The 18450-nt window shown below is 37.3% G+C and overlaps 1 protein-coding gene across 2 annotated transcripts; it reads right to left on the minus strand.

The window, feature by feature from the left end:
* Positions 1 to 3205: 3205 nt before the first annotated feature.
* nxf1a (nuclear RNA export factor 1a) lies at positions 3206 to 16494 on the minus strand. Of its 2 annotated transcripts, XM_062999749.1 has the most exons (23): positions 16471 to 16494; positions 16239 to 16327; positions 14572 to 14619; positions 13242 to 13446; positions 12901 to 13069; positions 12720 to 12803; positions 12501 to 12605; positions 11721 to 11801; positions 11560 to 11629; positions 11080 to 11168; positions 10194 to 10301; positions 9905 to 10014; positions 6885 to 6921; positions 6487 to 6555; positions 6353 to 6408; positions 6166 to 6255; positions 5799 to 5857; positions 5499 to 5614; positions 5369 to 5411; positions 5191 to 5263; positions 4834 to 5010; positions 4192 to 4252; positions 3206 to 3481 (listed from the first exon to the last, which is right to left on the minus strand). In XM_062999749.1, exons 2-23 carry the CDS (start codon positions 16294 to 16296, stop codon positions 3443 to 3445), a joined length of 1947 nt encoding a protein of 648 aa, XP_062855819.1. In that variant the 5' UTR covers positions 16297 to 16327; positions 16471 to 16494; the 3' UTR covers positions 3206 to 3442. The 2 variants fall into 2 exon arrangements, with proteins under 2 accessions (XP_062855819.1, XP_062855820.1); XM_062999750.1 differs by lacking the exons at positions 14572 to 14619; positions 16239 to 16327; positions 16471 to 16494 and adding an exon at positions 14685 to 14850.
* Between the last annotated feature and the right edge of the window lie 1956 nt (positions 16495 to 18450).

The following is an 18450-nucleotide window of genomic DNA, read 5'->3' on the forward strand; positions in this document are numbered from 1 at the left end:
TCTCCTCAGGCTTGTTTATTGTTTTCATACTGAGACAGTGAGGCAGCGTCATTGCGTCACCATACAAGGACGTCATGGAATGGAAAAGACGCCATGTTTAGAAGGTCAAATCTAGTACACAATTCAACATTGACCACCATTTCGCCGAAAGTATTTGGACACCTGACTATTAAAGGTCAACACAATTTCCCCTTTTTGAATTGTGTGTTCTCTGGTCTTTTCCACAATAAAGACTGACTAAATCTTCATTGCAAAAAAATGTATTTTACTGATTTGGTCGACCCCTCAGGTCCCATCAGTAAATTTATGGCTCTCTCAGATAGCATCTTCTCTCCCTCTTGAGAAACTAACCTTTGATTTGCATCGGAAAACTGAAGAATTTTGGCAAATACGGTCTCCTCTTTGGAATTACACTGGAAATCTTTGAACGATTTTATTTCTTGTCATTTCTTGTTTATTCCTTTATATGTGTAAATGTATATGTGTAAATGTGTAAATGTATATATGTATATATATATATATATATATATATATATATATATACGTATATATACAGTATATATACAGTATATATATATACATATATATATGCTCGGGTGGTGCAGGTAAATTACGTTAACTACAGTCACCATCAGTATTTTGCAAATTTGCACATGGCACTATTGCACTATTGCACTGTTTACACCAGCACAACAATAATGTATATACTGTATATACTTGCTATACTTATATACTTCACTTTATTTATTCTCATTCATTACCCATTCATGTAGCCACTTTAGTCACCTTCATTACTCTGTAAATACATATTAGTCTATACACTGTACAATCATTATTATCTGTTAATATCAACATTATCTGTTTAATATTCTTATGTCTCCTCATTTCACTTATCTGGTCACTTCTGCACTTTAACTGTGTAATATATGTATATAATCTCTATCTTGCACTTCTGGTTAGATGCTACTGCGTTTCATTGGCTTTGTACTTGTTTACTTGTTAAAGTTGAATCTAATCTAATCTAATCTACAGTGGTTTTAGAAACCCTGTTGTCTGGTGCTATTGGCCGGTTTGGTGTTTACATAGACATAATTGGCTATATTTAAGAGGAAAAATGGAGGAAAGATGTTTCTACATTGCACCCAATGATTGTAGGGAAGCTGGACCCACCATAGCCCTGACCAGAAAAGTGTTAAAACATTAAAATTAACTCAAATGTAATATTAATAATGCTTAATAATTATATCCACTTTTATTTATATTTTATAAAAGGTTGTCATATATTATTGATATATTATTTCATTTTGTTTCCATTAACCGCTTTATCCTGGTCAGTGTGCGCAGATCTGTTCTACAGGAAATACTGGACGCAGGGCAGTAATACCCTGGCCAAGCGCCAATCCATTGCAAGGCTTTGTACAAAGCCAGTAATGTCTGTCTAGACATCTGGCTAGCCGATAGCACTGCTGAGATCTGAACACGGATCTCGGTGGTGGACAGCTGGCATAAAAGACTGCTGCTTCACCAGAGAGCTACAGTGCCTTGCAAAAGTATTCAGCCCCCTTGAACTTTTCAACCTTTTGCCACATTTCAGGCTTTAAACATAAAGATATAAAATTGTAATTTTTTGTGAAGAATCAATAACAAGTGCGACACAATTCTGAAGTGGAACGAAATTTATTGGATATTTTAAACTTTTTTTAGAAATAAAAACCTGAAAAGTGGGGCGTGCAATATTATTCAGCCCCTTTACTTTCAGTGCAGCAAACTCACTCCAGAAGTTCAGTGAGGATCTCTGAATGATCCAATGTTGACCTAAATGACTGATGGTGATAAATAGAATCCACCTGTGTGTAATCAAGTCTCCGTATAAATGCACCTGCTCTGTGATGGTCTCAGAGTTCTGTTTAAAGCGCAGAGAGCATCATGAAGACCAAGAAACACACCAGGCAGGTCCGAGATACTGTTGTGGAGAAGTTTAAAGCCGAATTTGGATACAAAAAGATTTCCCAAGCTTTAAACATCTCAAGGAGCACTGTGCAAGCGATCATATTGAAATGGAAGGAGTATCAGACCACTGCAAATCTACCAAGACCCGGCCGTCCCTCTAAACTTTCAGCTCAAACAAGGAGAAGACTGATCAGAGATGCAGCCAAGAGGCCCATGATCACTCTGAATGAACTGCAGAGATCTACAGCTGAGGTGGGAGAATCTGTCCATAGGACAACAATCAGTCGTACACTGCACAAATCTGGCCTTTATGGAAGAGTGGCAAGAAGAAAGCCATTTCTCAAAGATATCTATAAAAAGTCACCTGGGAGACACACCAAGCATGTGGAAGAAGGTGCTCTGGTCAGATGAAACCAAAATCGAACTTTTTGGCCACAACGCAAAACGTTATGTTTGGCATAAAAGCAACACAGCTCATCACCCTGAACACACCATCCCCACTGTCAAACATGGTGGTGGCAGCATCATGGTTTGGGCCTGCTTTTCTTCAGCAGGGACAGGGAAGATGGTTAAAATTGATGGGAAGATGGATGGAGCCAAATACAGGACCATTCTGGAAGAAAACCTGTTGCAGTCTGCAAAAGACCTGAGACTGGGACGGAGATTTATCTTCCAACAAGACAATGATCCAAAACATAAAGCAAAATCTACAATGGAATGGTTCACAAATAAACTTATCCAGGTGTTAAAATGGCCAAGTCAAAGTCCAGACCTGAATCCCATCGAGAATCTGTGGAAAGAGCTGAAAACTGCTGTTCACAAACGCTCTCCATCCAACCTCACTGAGCTCGAACTGTTTTGCAAGGAAGAATGGAAAAAAATTTCAGTATCTCGATGTGCAAAACTGATAGAGACATACCCCAAGCGACTTGCAGCTGTAATCGCAGCAAAAGGTGGCGCTACAAAGTTTTAACGCAAGGGGGCTGAATAATATTGCACGCCCCACTTTTCAGTTTTTTATTTCTAAAAAAAGTTTAAAATATCCAATAAATTTCGTTCCACTTCACGATTGTGTCCCGCTTGTTGTTGATTCTTCACAAAAAATTACAATTTCATATCTTTATGTTTAAAGCCTGAAATGTGGCAAAAGGTTGAAAAGTTCAAGGGGGCTGAATACTTTTGCAAGGCACTGTATATATTGTCATACCCCTCACAAAACACAATATACTGGCAGTAAAAAGAGTTATAAAAAGGATGTATTATAACCACAGGTTTTATTGCTGAGGCAACACAATTCACAGCATAAATTAAAACATTACACAACAGCTTATGTAACAAATTAAATAATTAAAACAACAAAACACATATCAATTCTCAGCCTGAGATATCAAACATAAGAAAATCCTAATAAAATACATATAAAACTAGTTCCCAATTTTTTTACTACTTTTTTTATTTACTACAAAATAAACAAAACTAAGCTGATTCATCCTCAGGATATGAAGGCAACGTCTGGTATGGAGCCCTGGGCCTAAAAGAAATTGAAAAGAGTAGAAAATACATCAGGAATATACTTCATGTCATGTCAAGTACATTTAGTTAATGTGATCTTCTCCCTGCCACCTACAAATAGGATTTATTTAATGAATCCATATTTCTCAGTTACACACTGACGTCTCTTAGTTTAGGTGTTTCACCATCTTTGATGTATGGCTCTAACTTTACTTTATAGTTTCAGGTTGCATTTAAGACAGTGTTAAATGACAAGGCTTTCTGAAGTACTCAGCCGATGTGTCTCATGCATTTCTCTAAATTGCCTGTTCCTTTATCCTTTATGTATGGCAAATAGTAAAAGACCTAAATAATTTGCAATTGTGCAGTGAAAAATGTTTATTTTGATCTTATTGACAGTTCTCTCATGAAGTTTGGCCCATCTTGCCCATTTTTGCTTTTTACTCAAACATGATTTCATCGCCTTTTACCCATCACCTCTTTATGGTGAAATGTTTTAAATAATGTAACGTAAACAATCTTTAAAGTGTTTACTCTCATTTTGTCCTATCCCAACTGTTTTGAGTGTGTTGGAGGAACAATTATTCATCATTATTCTGTCAGTTAAATAAATGTCCAATGTTTCGTTTTTATTGCATTTTACAAAATGTCCCAACCTTTTCGGAAATTAGGTTTGTACAGCAACTCATTTTTTTTATTGTAGTTTTATTGTTTATTCTTGAGTCTCACCTTGAGCTCTGTAAACAGCTGAACAGCTCGGTTGAAGTCCCATTCACTATGTTGTAAGCACCTGATGCAAAAACAAAATATATAAAAACATTAAAATACATAAATATTTTAGGCACAACTTCAATTTTATGGGTGATGGGTCACAAATTTCTTTAATAGTTTAATGTTCATACTACACCCCTTGAGCATGGACAGATAAACCGTTTTTGTTAGTATAGTATAATGCAATTTAGTATAATGCAATTTTAAAGTAAAAGTAAGCAAATGCACCCTAAACAGGTAAAGTTCTGCACAATTTCTCTATATATTCTGATTGTAAGTTTAACATTTTGAAAAACTGTGGCATGTGCAGAAGTTATGCCACAAGACATTAACAATTAGTTTTTTAATATGCAAAATGTCATGTTTAGGTTACTGCTCTTAAAGGATTTAAGAGTTTACTCCGAAAACCAACAAAATATTGTTGTGTTCTGTGTGGCATCATGGTACTGGAGGAATGTTGTTTTGTTTCAGTATGTACTTGTCTAGAGCTGAATTGACAAAGCCTCTTAAAGTTAAATGAGCATGAAAATATTAAAGCTCTACAATGAAACAGATTGTAGAAATACGTTTTGAATGATTTAAATAAAGATCTACAATCACCTTTGGGACCACTCAAGATTCATTTGAGATTTCTGGGAGAATTCTGAGAGCATTTCCTTCTGTAAAGTGGTAAGTGTGAGTTCAGGGCTGCTGGACGGAGTCGGGGCGGTAAACGCACGACGTACCTCATCGCTGTTAGCATTTCTCACAAACAGCTCATCATTGACTAAACACAGTCTACAAAATAAACAGGGAGAGAGAGCAAAAGCGAGAATATCCATTACAATAATGAATTTAATAATCAATTTATTTATAGAAACTCTAGACAAATAATGTAAAGCAATAAAATAACTGCAACTTCAGGTTTAAGATGATGGTACAAGGACAAGATAATGATAGAAAAATGTTTACTCTTACCCAGAATTCGAGGCTGGAACAGCAACAAAGACTCGAGAGAAGGCACGAACAAGGTCTCTGGGCTTGGTATCGACTAGAAAAGCAGCAAGTACTAAAGTCATTAAGCAATAACAGCCACACTAATGTGAACAACTGAAGCAGGTTGAAAGCTAAATGAAGAACAAAGGCCAATACTTGCCTTCTTTAAACACCCCACTGACCGTAAATGCCAGTAACGTTTGCTGTGTAGAGAGAACAACAGATTAAAAAGTGACGAGAACACAGGTGGATGAAAAGGGTTAAAATAGTAAGAAACATTAAATACTCACTGTGTAAGTGTTTACATCGATACAAAAAGAGGCCAAGTCATGCTGAGTTTTCGGCAGTTGATTAAGAAAAGCGACGACATTCAGGCGAGTGTGCTTTAACAGCCGGAGGCGCATCACTGTGGGGAAAATAAAATAAAACTTTTTAAATACAGCATTTAGAACCTTGATTTTTTTTCCCTTGGGTGAAATCCTTTTTTTTTTTTTTACATTTTGTTTCCCCATTTTCATCAAGATCCTTTTATTTTGGCCAAAAGCTGCAAGAATATTAATTAGTACCAGCTGTAATTTAAGAAAACTCACCAGAGTCTTTGACCTTCTTAAAGTTGCGGCTGTGAATTTGATAATTGTCCAGAGTAGACCTGTAAGAAAATTCAAAACTACATTAAGCAGACCTGAGAGTTCCTCTAGTGGACATCAAGAGTGGCCCACCTAATTCTGGTCATGATTGCAGTGGGTGTGGCGCTACTTAAATAACACTAGCCACTACACTGTGGAACACGCACACCTAAAGAGCAATTTAGGGTAGCCAGGTGGGAGAAAAAAAGAACCTGAAAACATCTCACAGACAGTGACTGAAGGAACAAACCCAGGTCTGTTGCTGTGCAGTACCAACTTTACATTACAAAGTCAATAATCCAGAGCTGTTAATCACAGGATAGCACTGTACCTAGAGGGGAGGCTGATGGAGAAGCAGGCTCCATCGTGATAGGCTTCCAGCAGAAGCTGTCGATCTCCTGAGTCGTATACACTGTAATATCTGCCAAACAGCAACAAAAAAAAAATCTCACAACATGGGAAAAAGTAGGAACGGCAAAATGATTTAATTCATTCACTGTACAAGCGTCCAGACTTACTGTTGCAGGAAACGCATGATGAATTCCTTAATTTCATCCGTACCAAAGTAGCTGCCCTGAATTCAGACAGTCATTAAATAAAAAAAATAGGTCTTTTATTGGTCCTTATTTATTCTTAAAAACAAAGGACGTACCTTGGAGGGAGGAATCATGGCACGGGTTTCAAGATCAAAACCTATTGGTGCAGGAAGACTGTGGCCATCCTACACAGTAGCAGAAAAAACACAACACACACTACAATATCATTACCATGTTAATGACAAAGCAGTGCTGAGAAAGGTCAACAAGCAAAACATCATTTGATCAGTGGGTGTCCAATTGGGGTAAATTTCGATTGATAACTTGGGTACGAGGGGTATACAAAGCAATAGATGGGCTACAGTAAGTAATTGTATACCCACAAGTTTAACTGTATGGTAGAATGAATAAATCAGTGTACATAATAAAATGGTCAGTGAGTGGACATGTACCTGACACAAGTGTGCAAATGTTTTAACTGTAGAGAAATTAAAAAGAGAAAAATGAGTCTCACCAGTTTGAGAAGTCTGGGGAATCGTTGCTGAACAGCACTGGCAACATGAATAAAAAACGCAGGTAAAGAGTTGGTTCATATCTTTTATCAAAATTATTAGCTTCAGTGATACAATAAATACATAAACTCCACAATATATATATAAATCTATACATTTATTAGGGTGGGTAGGAAATTCATGAATATCTCAAACGTGAACAACCCAATGCATGTCCAGGTGGGTCTACTTTACATTGCAATGGCAGCTAAAATGTTTCATTAACATTGTATCAGACAGTACATCTTATTATTTATGGAAATGTTATCAGCCAGCCATGTGGTGGCAGAGCTACGGTGGCCGAGAAGTGCAAAACAAATTTACATTTCAGAAAACAAAATTACAAAAAAACTAAAACAAATTTACAACAAAAGCAAAAACAAATTTACAAGTGCTCGGGTACCCAGTGTTTGTAAATTTGTTTTGGCATATGTAAAAGTGTTTCAGCACTTGTAAATTTATTTTCGGCATATGTAATTTTGTTTTCTAAAATGTATATTTGTTTTGCACTTCCCGGCCGCACATTTCTGACGGAAAAGGCAGGGACAATAAACCGGAAGTGCGTGTTGCTTACCTGCTGTCAATCAAACTGTTTCTCAGCGATAAAGTGAACGGAGTTTGTGATGGTGACGATAAACAAGGTTTTGTCTAGTTTGTGGAAATCATTTTATCCAGTTGACCCGCTATTGTTTTTCTTGTGGAAAGTTTTGTGCAGATGTTTAGACGTGGCGTGTGCATCTCTATTTACCGTCCGCTCTTCTAAACATCTAAGGAATTCCCACAAGAACAACAAAAGCGAAATAATGAAAATAATTAACACAAAATGGACAAAACATTGTTTATTAGGGACGGAACATCTGATACCGAGGCTTTAAAACTTGTTTCACTTTTGTAACACTGGACTCAGTGTATCGGAGCTTATATTAAAGCAGCAGCATGTGCGGGACTGATGAAGCTTTGGTGCTGTGTTTTATCTCACTCACTATATAAGAGACAATCAAACCAGGGTTACCCACCGTCCCGTAACATCACAATCCTTCTTTATCTGGAGACCAAACGCCGCGTTCAGTATTGAACTGATACAGGACGCTTTGTTCCGTATTTTTATCAATGGGAGACAGGGAATTATATTAAGTAGTGTTCACTTTTATTCTTAGTAACGGTGTGTGTGCGCTGGTTATAGCAGCAGGGGGGGACCTTACACAGTCATGAGAACAAAGGTTTTATTTATGGTGTTTAAAATTTATTATTTTCATTCTTTATAATAAGTCAGAACCATATTTTAGGCAAAACAACGCACTCCGCCTACTGCGCTGCTCATACAGCGGTTTATTAAACAGGTTATGTCACGTTACTAAGAATAAAAGTGAACACTACTTAATATAATGAATTAAGCAGCAGTTTCCTTCTGTTTTATACACCACACCGTCTCCCATTGATAAAAATACGGAACAAAGCGTCCTGTATCAGTTCAGTACTGAACGCGGCGTTTAGTCTCCAGATAAAGAAGGATTGTGGATGTTACAGGACGGTGGGTATCCCTGGTTTGATTGTCTCTTATATAGTGAGTGAGATAAAACTCAGCACAAAGCTTCATCAGTCCCGCACATGCTGCTTTAATATAAGCTCCGATACACTGAGTCCAGTGTTACAAAAGTGAAACAAGTTTTAAAGCCTCGGTATCAAATGTTCCGTCCCTAATAAACAATGTTTTGTCCATTTTGTGTTAATTATTTTCATTATTTCGCTTTTGTTGTTCTTGTGGGAATTCCTTAGATGTTTAGAAGAGCGGACGGTAAATAGAGATGCACACGCCACGTCTAAACATCTGCACAAAACTTTCCACAAGAAAAACAATAGCGGATCAACTGGATAAAATGATTTCCACAAACTAGACAAAACCTTGTTTATCGTCACCATCACAAACTCCGTTCACTTTATCGCTGAGAAACAGTTTGATTGACAGCAGGTAAGCAACACGCACTTCCGGTTTATTGTCCCTGCCTTTTCCGTCAGAAATGTGCGGCCGGGAAGTGCAAAACAAATATACATTTTAGAAAACAAAATTACATATGCCGAAAATAAATTTACAAGTGCTGAAACACTTTTACATATGACAAAACAAATTTACAAACACTGGGTACCCGAGCACTTGTAAATTTGTTTTTGCTTTTGTTGTAAATTTGTTTTTGTTTTTTTGTAATTTTGTTTTCTGAAATGTAAATTTGTTTTGCACTTCTCGGCCACCGTACAGAGCAGAGCATAAAATCATACAAATACGGGCCAAGAGTTGGGACATGCACTGTGTTTCACACATAAAGGTTTGTGCAATTACTATGTAGTCTATATAATAATGTTTTTTTCTAAGCTGGGCTAAATCCATGTTGCAGAAACTGGTCTAATATGTTTAAGCAGAAATTGCAGTGATAAGGGATTGAGTTTTTGCAAGATTACGTGTAAGAAATCACTTAATTTAACAGAACATAAAAGTAGCTCTAACTAAAAGAGGAAACGTTGCAGTGAAGAGTTGATGCAAGAGGAAAAAAAAGTGGTCCTTGAAACATTGCAATGGATGGGTCATGTGCAGTTTATATCTCAGTGTCACACACATTTTTAATGTCAGCATTAAAATTAATGTATTTAATATTCTGAATGTTAAATTAATATAAGGCTGCTTTTGCATACTAAGCGTTTTGCACTGTTGACACTCAAGGCAGGTTAGAGGCAAGGTAGGTGGCTCCACCTCACTCCATATAAAAACAACAGCACAGCCAGCATGAAGGCACTTTTGCTGTGTATCATGTGAATGCAGCCTAGTTTTCCATAAGAGGTTTAATATATAACTTGATCGCAAAGTAGTAATGTACAGTGGTTCAGATCAAATCCATTATTTTTCCTTGCAAATACAGAAAGCAAAAGATGCTTTTTAAAATGTTCTTCTCATTATAGCATTAAGGGGAAAGTGTGAGGCAAAGTCACTGACCTGATGTATGTGGCCTTGTCCTTGAAGTGATCACATAGGGGGTTGTGATTCAGCCAAAGCTCTGTAAGCCTAAAGCCCTTCACCTTGTCCAGCTCTCGTTCAGACTTTAGCTACAGTATTAGTATAAAGAAGGAAATCACTGGATACTGTAGTGCGATTGACATTTAGTTTAGTTCTGACAAATCTAATACGTATGGATGAACTAAATCCAAATCATTTTCTAGTACAAAGACAGGTCTTAATAGTACATTTAAGCTTTGTAGTCAGAGTCTGTAGAGTAGTAAGTCACCTCATTATCAGAGAGGTTGAGCATTGTTAAGTTGGGTGCAACATCCACCAGCTCTGCAAGATCGTCCAACTTGTACAGCCTATTGTTGCTTAAGTTTAGAGACTTCAACTGAAAACAAGACAGAGACAAAACGTGTAATCTTCCATGGTTTATGATGATGTACTATGCAAAAAAAAAAAAAAAAAAAAAAAAAAAAAAAAAAAAAAAAAAAAAAAGAAATCACACAAAGCAGTGTTTTTATTTTATGACCAGTGGGCAACAAATGGCCTAGGGGGCCAGTATGTAAAATCCCACATTTCTAAATAAATATATATTTGAGCTGGAAAACATTGCAACCTTTTACCATCCATGCCATACTTAACACACAACTTGTACGCAGTCTCTTTTAACCTGCCTCAGGCGGCTTAACAAAGTGAGCAGTGTCATGAGTTACATGAGCAGTGTCATGAGCTCACCATTATTTAATCATGTGATCATTTCAGGATTGGAATGGGTTAATTAATGAAAATGGAAATTAATTTAGAAATTAATCTTTACTACTGAGAGGCACATTGTGGATATGTAATTCATGCACCTGGCAGACACTTCATTCAGGTCCATAACTAATAACTGAAGTAAGGATTACACTGAAAGAGTCTTTCCACCAGCTGCATTATTAAAACACAACATCCCCCACTGTTCTGGGATCAGTTTTATAATCACTTTCATCTTCATTGTTTTGCAGATCCAAAACTAGTCCCAACTAGTCTGTGGGACTAGTTCTGCTTGTACAATGTACAATCATAACATTAGCCTTAGTTTTCAGTTGGTACATTGTTCAGTTCAGTAAGGATTGAGTCAAGTTTTACAAGCAGTAAGAACTTAATAAAAAATTAAATGGTCTTACATCTGAGATATTCTCTTTAATGATCTTTATCACAGCCTGCATGCAGCTCCTTCTGTTCAGAATGACCTTGATCTTTCGAGACACCAAAGCTGAGAAAGACATCAAATCAAAAAGTCAAAAACAGGAAGACTTTTACCCTCTTACTCGGCTGCTTCCATATTTAGGTGTTGCCACAGTGGATCATTCTGGTCCGCATTCCTGATTTAGCAAAGTTTTTACGCCAGGGCTTCGGGCTTGTAATTGGCACTGAGAGTGCACTGATAAGTGAACCAACAAAACAGGTTGATCGGCCACACCCCCTTCCCTCAGACACAGTCAACCTCATCTATGTAGACGCCCGACAGCACTGCTGAGACTCAAGCCCTGGATCTCAGTAGTGGGCTAGTGAATGTTCATTCTACACTGCAGAGATCACCCTTACAGACGGCCACAACATCTAGATCATGTGATGATGGCGGTAAGTTTTAATAGGAGACTTACCTTGATCAGTGCAAATGCTTTGCAGGTTGAGAAGCTGCACAGAGCCATCAAAGCGCTCGGACATAAATTTCTAAAGTGAATACAGCAACAATTTTACAGTGAGCACACCTTAGAACTAAATTCTATTGGGGTTGAATGCTAAATATTTTACACTATCTCACTTTTAAGTGCTGCAGATCCTCTTCTTTAAGGTCAATCTTTGTGAAGGATGGTGGCACACATGGGTTCATGATCACAACCACCTAAAAAGGGGTTAAAAAAAACACAAATTACCGTTTAAGTAATATCTTATTATTTAATTCTAGCAATTGTTGTGGCTGAAACACATAAATTAACTAGAAGGGGTGTCCCAATACTTGTGTATTAATAATGTAGCTGATATTTTGATAATTGTCAAAGCATTTCCAAATAGTTTTTTTTTTTTTTTTTTTTTAGATTAATTATTATCTACATAGAACTCCAGATTGGCGGTATCATTAGGACATTTTCCAAACGCAAAGTTGAGAATCAATGTGTTATACCATTGCGTTTTTAATTGTCCCTTTTTTTCTTTATTTTTTTTTAGTTACAATGGAAATATAAGCCCATTTCTCTAAATCTATGCTCTTGTTGCTTGTACCACTCCCGCATTGGCTGATGAGAGCCGAGACCATCTCACACATCCTTTGATTTGTGTGCAGTCGACAGCTGCATCTTTTCACCTGCCAGTGACGGGGTTTTACAGAGAGCCGTACCACGTACAGACACATGCTATGAACTCAGTGAATACCCCACCACTAATGCAGGTACCTCAACCAGACTGCATAGGTCGCAACTGAACAGCAACAATAAGAGCCACTTCTTTTCAAGCCAATACAGCTTAAAATCTCAGCAGTGGTGGGCAACAGTGGGCTAGCGTAAGAAAATAACCAAATGTGACTCTTAGACTCTTATCAACTTGCCTTATATCCTTCATTATCTGTAATCCTGCGACTGACTTTGCACAGGGCACTGGCAGCGGTGGCATCTTCCAGGTAGAACTGCACTTTCTGCCCTTCTGTGAAGTACTGCACACATGCATATGAACAGATGAAACCAAATGATTCACAGTACACCCATATATTATTTACATGTTGTTTAACAGTAAATCAAAACACATCAAAAGGTTTTTCATGACTCACATTTACTGGAGTGAAAGGTATGGGGCAGTGATTCTGCAGTGCTGACAAAAGCCAGTTTTTATTGTATTTCCTCCCATAGGGAATCTGTTTAAAATCAACACTAGTTTTAATCTACTGACTTTGTAAACAGAAGAGCTTACTTACATATTTAGTTTGTTGTTTAACACAATTTTTTTCTTACCGTAATTTTGTACCAACTTTTGGCTTCTCCTGAAATAGGTCCTCCTCTTTCTGTATCTTCTCCCGCTTGATCTACTTCACTCAGCCTGTGATTTCCCATGCCCCCTCCTCTTTTTCTGTCTCTACCAAATTGGCCAGGTCCTGCTCGGTTAGGTCGGCCATACGGGTTGCTAAAAAAAAGAACCCCTAAATAAATATTTTCTAATAATATCTATAGCCAATGCTTCTGCTGATCTCCTCCCAATAACCACATCGAGCTTCTGTTACCAAAGTATGCAAAACAATGTGTGACAGAGCCATGCTTTGAGGAAATGCTGTGTTAATGTTTATTATCATACTCACAATCTCTGCTGAGTGGCCTTGTCCTGGCCATTGCTCATGGCACCTCCGTCTTTCTCTAGACACCTACCAGGGGGCCAAGGCCAGGCGTCTCCTGCAGGACCCAGTTTTAGGCTCGGAACTTCTACATTTCTGTCCAAGCACCCCCTGAATGGACCACGGACTTTGCGTTGACGGAACTGGTGGCTCCCCAAGCGATCATCGTGTTCTGGATCACATAAGATAAACCCGACACAATTAATTCCTTTTTACACTGAGGACAGATACATAACAGGTAAAGCGATTGATGAAAATGCAGTGAACCATACTCCAACACTGCAGTGACACCAACATGATAACAACATGCTAGTTTGTGCTGTTCTGGTACGAGTATAGCAGGTGCAGCACTATTGTTGGGATGCTGTATAGTGGTAGGTGTAGGTGTATGGTAGGTGTATTGTATTAAACAAGCACTGAATGTCCATACCAGACAGATGTCCCATGAACAGGTCATTGCCTGAAGTAAACTAATCACTAATGAAGAATTAGCAGACCATGTCTTAATGTTAAACTGAACTACAGACCTTTCTACACCACCATAATAATTATCTATATAATGAATTTCTATATTTATGACCAAGCAGACTGTCATATACTTAGAAAAGCCAAAATAAACTTGTAAAACAACATATATATGTTTTGAATGATCATAAAGCCTCAATAAAAGAAAATAAATCACAGAAATATTAAATCTCTGCCAAAACACACAAGTGTATGAAAACATCTTAGAGTTTGGATGTATAACCTGTGTGTGAGATACACTGATTTGATCTCACACATTATTTAGACTATATTGGACTTGGACTACATGGTGAATAGGGTGTGGTTTCCTTCAGACATACCTGTTGGGATTGGTCTCTATGGTAACACCACCAACAATTACTGGTGTTAAGTAAACTAATATTAAATACATACATGAAAGGTTTAAAGAGGAAAGGATACAATCTAAATAGAATGATATATGATGGAAATAGTAATACATGCAATATACGCAAAACATGGGTAGTACATGTTTACATGAACACATTCATATTATATAACAGATGCAGCTCGTTGCTTCGAATGTAAATGAAGATCTTTAACCACACAGTTTAATTGTGAGGTCTAGGAAAGCACTACTCACTTCTAAATACATCACACTTATATAAACATCACACTTTTTATGCACTTTTCATACTTCATGTATCGTTTTGAATCAAATCAGCTTCCGAATTTTTGACAGCAAGTGGAAAACACAAGAGCAAGCTTAAGAACAGCATATTTAAATACGAACACGATGTGTGATTGTTTTTACCTCCCGTGTCATTACTCCACACCTCTCTAACAGGTTCTTCATCCAAACCTAAAGTAATAAAAATGCATTCAAACCTCCACACAACACAACATACACTTACTTACTCAACCTACCATTGTAGTAGCGGCCATCCGCCATTATTCCCATCTAAATCACCGCCAGTTTGAATATCTGATCTTTGTTCTGTGTAGATCTTAAATGCGTTATTATATTACTTTAAAATAATAAAGTTTATAGACGGATATGTTCTTCAGCTGTGCAGGCTAACGCTGCAAGCGACTTCAAAACAATGTTTCCAGAGAACTACATTACCCAGCATTCCCGCGGGGCGGTTACTTCCGTATTTTAGTATCGGCTGCGTCTCAATCCGCATACTAAAGTACTACGAAGGATGTTAAAATAGTAGACTACACCTGTAGCGTCGGTTCAGTTCGCATCTTATAGGTACAACATTTGGCACGCAACCTTTAAGTTAACCGTTTGAAAAAAACGCAGAAATAAAATTATTTATAATATATTTTGAAAGAAAGAAACGTATTACGTTAAAAACCATTCAAAGTTGCTTGTGTATAATTATAAAATATAAGAAAACAACTTGAGCGTTTTGGAATCACAATTATTCGTACACAATTAATCGCCAGCTGAGTTCATAATTAAAACAGGCTTTCGAAAAGTTTTAATTTTGTTAAATCTAAACAACAAATAAAACACAATATAAAACTTGCACATTTAAATAGCATTTAAATGAACCCTGAGGCATTTAGTTCTCCTGTGAATAGAACTGAGAGTAGAACCCAATAAACGAGTCGATTCATTTCCAGTCATTAAGAATAATGGGAGTCGAATTCCAATTGATTCACTAAATTAATTCGGCCTAAATTTGCAACGCAATATTTAATATAAAGTTGACCATTAAAATGTGCATGGGGCATTTTAGTTTAAGCAACTGTCCACCTAAATTACACGGGCCCTGAACGAAACCACAAATATTGTTCAGTTTGGATTATAAACTAAGCATTAATCACTTGTCCACCCTTCTCTCCATGCTATACTATATAGCTAATAGCCAACAGTGTCACCATGTTCCGCACAGTTGTCCCTCTTTCTAAAATTAACCATGTCCAACCCAATAAAAAGCCACTTTAGGTTGGTTTCTTGTTCTGATATGAGTGCATTAGGTGCATCAGGATAGTTAGGATGCTTTATAATCAGTCATTGTACACCCACAAAGTTTAAGTGTATTACCTGCCATACATCTGCTAAACAATCACTGAATGTCCATACCAGACAGATGTACAATAATCTCTAATAAAGAATCAGGAAACCATGTCTTAATATTAAACTACATTACAGACCTTTTCCTTGTCACAAAGAAAGGTCGGTAAACCTTATCTATGCTATACTATATAGCCAATAGTCACCATGCTCCGTACAGTTGTCCCTGTTTCTGAATTGAACTATGTCCCAATAAAAAACCACTTGGTTGGTTTATTTTTATTCAAAAACAAATTTTATTCTAAATACAAAATTCATCAACAAATGTGCCCTGTTTGGAACAAGATGAGCTTACTGTGTAATAACGTCTGAATTCATTATCAAGGGTCATATGAACGCAGACCCAAAGAGAGATTCGGTGGCTTTAACAGAGCAGACTGAAGCTAACTCACCTCCACAGTTTACACTTTTAACCACCAGATTTTGGTACCTCCTGCGGTTCCTCGGCATCTTTAAGCGTCGATATTTGATACTGCAGGTGCTGCATGAGTAGAGAACACCTACCTCTAATTAAAATGACATTTCACAAACATTTTACATGAGATGATTGAGGAGACAGACATGTAACAAACAGTTTACATTTAAAGTTAAATAATGAATCAAACACAACGATTTCATTCATACCAAACTGCCAGGAACGCAATGCACGTTGCAACTCTACACAAACTCAAAAGTGTTGATTTCACCATTTACCTGCAGAAACTTTGACTGTGTGGCGCCAACTGGTGGAAAAATACACAGTGGTGCAGAGGAACTTAGAACATGCAAGATGTTTCAGCTTCATCTTTACCCAGTTGGTTCCACTCTACTGCAGAACATCATGACACACTTTGACTCTAAAACTCTGTTTTTCACTCACATTGATGGGTTATTTTATAATTTTCCTTTAATTTCACTAACAGCTTAATACAAGACAGGGTCAATTACTAAAAAGCATATTTCTTTATCAAACAAGTTTAATTTTTTAGATGATTGTGGTAATTATGTACATGTAGCAATTTAGATGATTCAATAAGTGTTTGTAGAAAGTTCTTCAAAGTCGTTTAACGTTGTGGCATGGCCTCCTAATTCCTTGGTAAAGAGGTCTTTATTAAGTGCAGCTAATGGTCTATTTGTGTCCATATAAATTGGGCTAGGTTAACGATACCTGATAAAAGCACATAGAGCAGTGATCTCTGGATACAGGTCTACCATGAATTAAAACCACTGGAGCACAGATAACACTCTCCACAGTCAAGCAAGCTTCAAATAACCAGAAGGCATGCCCATGTACTATTTGATTTGCCCATATTAATTTGGGATAGTTTAACTGCATCTGTTAAATGTGCACACAGAAGTGATCTCTGGGTAGCCAATACAGGTCTGCCATGAATTAAACCACTGGAGCACAGATAACACTATCCACAGTCAAGCAAGCTTTAAATCACCACAGGCATGTCCATGTACTATTTGATATGTGCAGTTAAACTAGCCTTGATCTTTTACAGGGCAGCAGAAGGTATCACACATTTTTTCATTTACTCTTTTTCAGTAAATGTAGTTGCGAGGGAATTTAGAGCAGTACATCCACCATCTGAATATTTTTGGGAGGTAGGAGGAAACCGGGGTACCTGAATTTGGTAATTCTGAATTTGGTAATTTTCTGTACTGTTCCATTCAGTACAGAGAGAATATGCAAAACTCCTCAAAGACAATGACCAGAGGTGAAGTCTGAACCCAAGTCTCCAAGAGCCATGGTGCTGTGAGGCCCCTACTTCATTAGCTGAACCACCATACTGCCACTTAGGGAAAATATGCATATCTAAATTGTCCACAATATCAAGTGTCAAACGTCAATCAAGTTCTTCTGTGACCGTGCTTTTCTTAAACAAATCTGATGCTTCCTTTTCTAACCCAGGCTGAGATTGATCATGAGTATCTGCTTCATTCAGCTCGTTCATCACGGGCTGGTGCTCCTCCAGGTTCTCAGTCCTAACTTGTCTGATGGCCTCCATCAGCAGAGAGATGAGGGATGCCAGCCCAATAAGAAAGCCATCTTCACGGTTTCCCTCCACCCATGGAACATCATGGTTCAGGAACACATTTTCAGGCATTGGTGTGGTCTTTCCAAAATCAATCATCCATACGTTGGCCTTGCTAGTGGAGTAATCATGGACGAAAAGGAGAGAGCCTCCTATTACCTAAGGTAAGATGGAAGGGGGGGATGTTTAAAAAATGTAACAGATTCTAGTTTAATTGTAAATGAAAACAAATAATCAAACTATTTATTTAAGAAAAAATGCAGCATTTGAACTAACCTCATGGCTGCTGAAAAATGCAGACATCTTTAACGTCTCTTTCAGGGACTGGAGTCTGGAAAGATAGGCCTCCTAACATATAAGATAAAAGACAGATTAACAGGCGAACAGGCTGTCTGCAGAATCTTTAGGTCTTAGTTTGTCTAAAGTTGCATTTTACTGATTTAAGCCATTAATAAATAATAAACTGCTATAATCAAATTGTAAGCTGGTGTAATAAGATAATAAAATTAAAATCCCGAATGTACATCAGTCTTTTTCAAATTGGTATTGAAAAGGTTAAATGCATTCCATTTTACTTAGATTT

Source organism: Trichomycterus rosablanca, chromosome 8 (assembly GCF_030014385.1).
Source record: "Trichomycterus rosablanca isolate fTriRos1 chromosome 8, fTriRos1.hap1, whole genome shotgun sequence".
NCBI lineage: Eukaryota > Metazoa > Chordata > Actinopteri > Siluriformes > Trichomycteridae > Trichomycterus > Trichomycterus rosablanca.

Excerpts from the sequence above, each read along its gene's own strand:
- nxf1a (XM_062999749.1), bottom strand. The coding sequence starts at position 16,296 with ATGCCGAGGAACCGCAGGAGGTACCAAAATCTGGTGGTTAAAAGTGTA. Across the intron at positions 11,802-12,500 it reads CAGATAATGAAGGATATAAG|GTGGTTGTGATCATGAACCC; the intron begins GCAAGTTGATAA and ends ACCCCTTTTTAG. Across the intron at positions 5,615-5,798 it reads TAAGAAGGTCAAAGACTCTG|TGATGCGCCTCCGGCTGTTA; the intron begins GTGAGTTTTCTT and ends TTTTCCCCACAG.